The sequence below is a fragment of the Meleagris gallopavo genome, chromosome 1, assembly GCF_000146605.3.
Source record: "Meleagris gallopavo isolate NT-WF06-2002-E0010 breed Aviagen turkey brand Nicholas breeding stock chromosome 1, Turkey_5.1, whole genome shotgun sequence".
In the NCBI taxonomy this organism is placed as follows: domain Eukaryota; kingdom Metazoa; phylum Chordata; class Aves; order Galliformes; family Phasianidae; genus Meleagris; species Meleagris gallopavo.
In genome coordinates, this window is record NC_015011.2 from 108,576,540 (window position 1) to 108,579,886 (window position 3,347).

At 49.0% G+C, this 3,347-nt stretch overlaps 1 protein-coding gene across 1 annotated transcript; it reads left to right on the forward strand.

Moving 5' to 3' along the window:
* The first annotated feature begins 282 nt into the window (after positions 1-282).
* On the forward strand, positions 283-3,340 carry CRYAA (crystallin alpha A). The gene is made up of 3 exons (XM_031552375.1): positions 283-1,281; positions 2,229-2,351; positions 3,026-3,340. Exons 1-3 carry the CDS (start codon positions 808-810, stop codon positions 3,233-3,235), a joined length of 807 nt encoding a protein of 268 aa, XP_031408235.1. The 5' UTR covers positions 283-807; the 3' UTR covers positions 3,236-3,340.
* The last annotated feature ends 7 nt before the right edge of the window (positions 3,341-3,347 follow it).

Below are 3,347 nucleotides of genomic sequence, written 5' to 3' on the forward strand. Positions count from 1 at the left end.
AACTTGAAGCCATTCCTTCTTGTCCTGTCACTGTTACCTGGGAAAAGAGACCGAGCCCCACCTCAATACAACATCCTTTCAGGGAGTTGTAGAGTGCGATAAAACAGTCTTGCCGATTAAAAAAAAAATGCCTATCAAAGACAAAATAGATATAAGCAGTTCTAGAGATATCCATGAAAATATATGTCCAGGTGAAACTTAATACATAAAGCCATAAATATTATTCAAATATTTGCATACATCTTAATATACTGCATTTTAGATGAAATTTAGGTGAAGAGAGATTTTCCCTTTTTCTCTCAACAGCGCATTCCCACCAGCCCTCTGAGAACACATATGCTCTGATTCTGGATCAATCCTCAGCCATGGGTGGATGCTGGATATTGCTGAGCTTCCCTGTGTGGCTGGTGTGCAAGTAAGTGGCTGTTCTCCTTCTGCTGGTTGTTATTGCCAAGAGAACCACAGCCCATGGGGGCTCCCACCTGCCCATCCTTGCTCCACATGGGGAACTTGCTGGAGGATCTCTGCCCACATTTATCAGACATACTTTATAGCACACTGCAAAAAACTGTCCCTTTCACAAACTCAAGTTTAGACTATTTTTTCTTCTCTTGGAAGAAAACTATTTTGTATTTTGAGCAGATTCTGCTTCAAGAAATGACAGAAACAGAAGCGCATAAGCATGAAGCCAAGGGCCAGGGGCAAAGACCCGCAGAAGGAGCCTCCTCTCCATAATCCCTTAGAATCTGCCTGGCAGCTCTTGTTCATCCAGAAGACGTGCCGATACCTCTGGACAGAAACCATCCCATGCATCACAGCCTGGCAGCATCCCTCCAGGAGATCTGGCGCTGGTTCCCACCAGACTGTCATCCCCAGGTCAGTCTCCGCATTTCTGCTGACCACGTTGCCTTCGTCGTGAGATCATGTCTTTCCAGAGAAATCCCACTAATGCCTTCATTCTGCGAGACCGGTATATATAGGGGCAGCCTTCCCCGGGCTGCACTGTGCAGGCCAGCAAAGGCATCGCTGTCCTCCGAGCGGTTGCACGGCTCCCACGCTCTCCTTTTAGAACAAGACATAGCAGCAGCAAATATGGACATTACCATCCAGCACCCCTGGTTCAAACGCGCCCTGGGACCCCTGATTCCAAGCCGTTTGTTCGACCAGTTTTTTGGAGAGGGTCTCCTGGAGTACGATCTCCTGCCTTTGTTCTCCTCCACTATCAGCCCCTACTACCGGCAGTCCCTCTTCCGCAGCGTGCTGGAGTCGGGCATTTCAGAGGTAAGGCTCCTCACCGCCCCCTCCTTTGCCTTCCTCTCCTTCTCCACACTCTGCTGGCTTCTCTCTGCCCAATGTTTTCTGGAGTGGGCAGAAGCTTTAGCCCTGTGCTGGGGCCGTCAGACTCAGCCTGGGCTGCCGTACCCAGCCTCCTGCCCCTTCTGGGAGCCCAGGTCCCTGGCTTGGGAGAAGGCTGCCCTTCAAGCAATGAAAAAGTTGTCTGACTCCCTACCATTCATCACGTCATGTGCCAGGCTGCCTGTGTTGCCCTCACAGCTGTCAGCTGTTTGGTAAGGGCGGAACCAAGCTTCTCCTGGAATAAGCACCCATGAGCTGGGCTCCGAATTAGAGAGGACATGGGCAAGCACAAGCAGGAGTTTCTCCAGCCCCCTCCTCTGCCTTGGCAGCTCCTCAGTTTTTGCCAGTATGCACTGGAGGACCTAGGAGCAGTTCTCCAAGCCGCATGAGGAGCGGTGAAGGCTGTAGTCTGTAGTCTGAAGCTCAGGAGCTGGGGCTTTCTTTAGCACACTGGGTTCCTCCCAGAAACTATCTACAGAGCTGAAACCACAAAGACATTCTAAATTGCTGAAAGGACAAAACACATGCTGTCACGGAGCATTAATTTTAATCCCCTCTTGCTGCTGAGCACAAATGCTCAGTGCATCTGACAAATTTCTAAGTGCAATCAAAGGGGTGCCTGACAAAAGAATAGTGGCAAGAAAAGATGCATCTGCCCAGGGCAAAAGAAAGGGTGCTGCAAAGACCCCCCAGAGTCCCTGACACCTCACTCTCCGCCCTGGGAGGGAAGACTCCTTCTGAGACTGGCGGGCTGTGGATACAGCCTGACCTATAGCCCCATCAGAGAGAACCGTAAAGCTGTTGGCTTTTGAGGCTGATGCAGCCTTTGTGTGTAAAGCCTGGGTCTTAATTGCTAACAATGTTCCTTTCAGGTGAGGTCTGACCGGGACAAGTTTACAATCATGCTGGATGTAAAACACTTCTCTCCTGAAGATCTGAGCGTGAAGATTATTGATGACTTTGTGGAAATCCACGGCAAGCACAGTGAAAGACAGGTAAGTGGAAGTAAGCAAAGTGGTTAAGCAACTGGGGAATCAAGCTCTGTTTTATTTCTTTCCAACATTACCCAAGGGAAGAAAGAAAAAAAGAGGAGTTACAAATTGTCATTCTTGGCATATCCAGCTCTGATGGAGCCCAGACCTGATCTGATGGCAGTAATGAGTTAATCCAGCTCTCCTTTGTTTATGTTTGGCCATCATCTTCCATAACCATCAGATGACAATGTGCATTATTCACTAATAACACCAAGCCCGAAGAAGAGTATTATTTGGTGCTGCCGCCGAATAATGGATGAGTTTTTATAAGCCAGAATTATTAGGGGAAACAGAGAATTCATATGCTGATCTGGAAGAGAAAAGCAAAACAAAACAACCAAATGCCTCAGGCTTGGAAACTTTTAACATGTATGTCATGGAAATATTGGTGGGTGTTGAAAAGTGAGTTATACTAGTGAGGGGGTTAATTCTTCTCCTGAACTTTCTGGAGGCTTCAGTGTGTCATGAGGGGATACCTGATCCTACAAACCTGAAAGATAAAGCAAAAATCAGAGGTGCCCTGAATAAGGTCTCAGGTCAAGCCAAGTTCAATGCAGACCACTTCTGATCAACAACAGGGAAGGGTGGGCTCCAGGGGCTTCTGACAGGGCTTTCTCTTCTTCTCTACATGTCAGGATGACCACGGCTACATCTCCCGCGAGTTCCACCGCCGGTACCGCCTGCCCGCCAATGTGGACCAGTCTGCCATCACTTGTTCCCTATCCAGCGACGGCATGCTGACCTTCTCGGGCCCAAAGGTCCCCTCCAATATGGACCCCAGCCACAGTGAGAGGCCCATCCCTGTGTCCCGGGAGGAAAAGCCCACCTCTGCACCTTCCTCCTAAACCCTCTGCGGTATGCAGGCTGCCATCGGCTGCAGGTCTCACTCCTAGAGCCATTGCGTAGATATCAGTGAATACTTAGAGGGGTTTGTTCTGTTGGTTTTTTTTTTTTTTG

Excerpts from the sequence above, each read along its gene's own strand:
- CRYAA (XM_031552375.1), top strand. The coding sequence starts at position 808 with ATGCATCACAGCCTGGCAGCATCCCTCCAGGAGATCTGGCGCTGGTTC. Across the intron at positions 1,282-2,228 it reads TGGAGTCGGGCATTTCAGAG|GTGAGGTCTGACCGGGACAA; the intron begins GTAAGGCTCCTC and ends TGTTCCTTTCAG. Across the intron at positions 2,352-3,025 it reads GCAAGCACAGTGAAAGACAG|GATGACCACGGCTACATCTC; the intron begins GTAAGTGGAAGT and ends TCTACATGTCAG.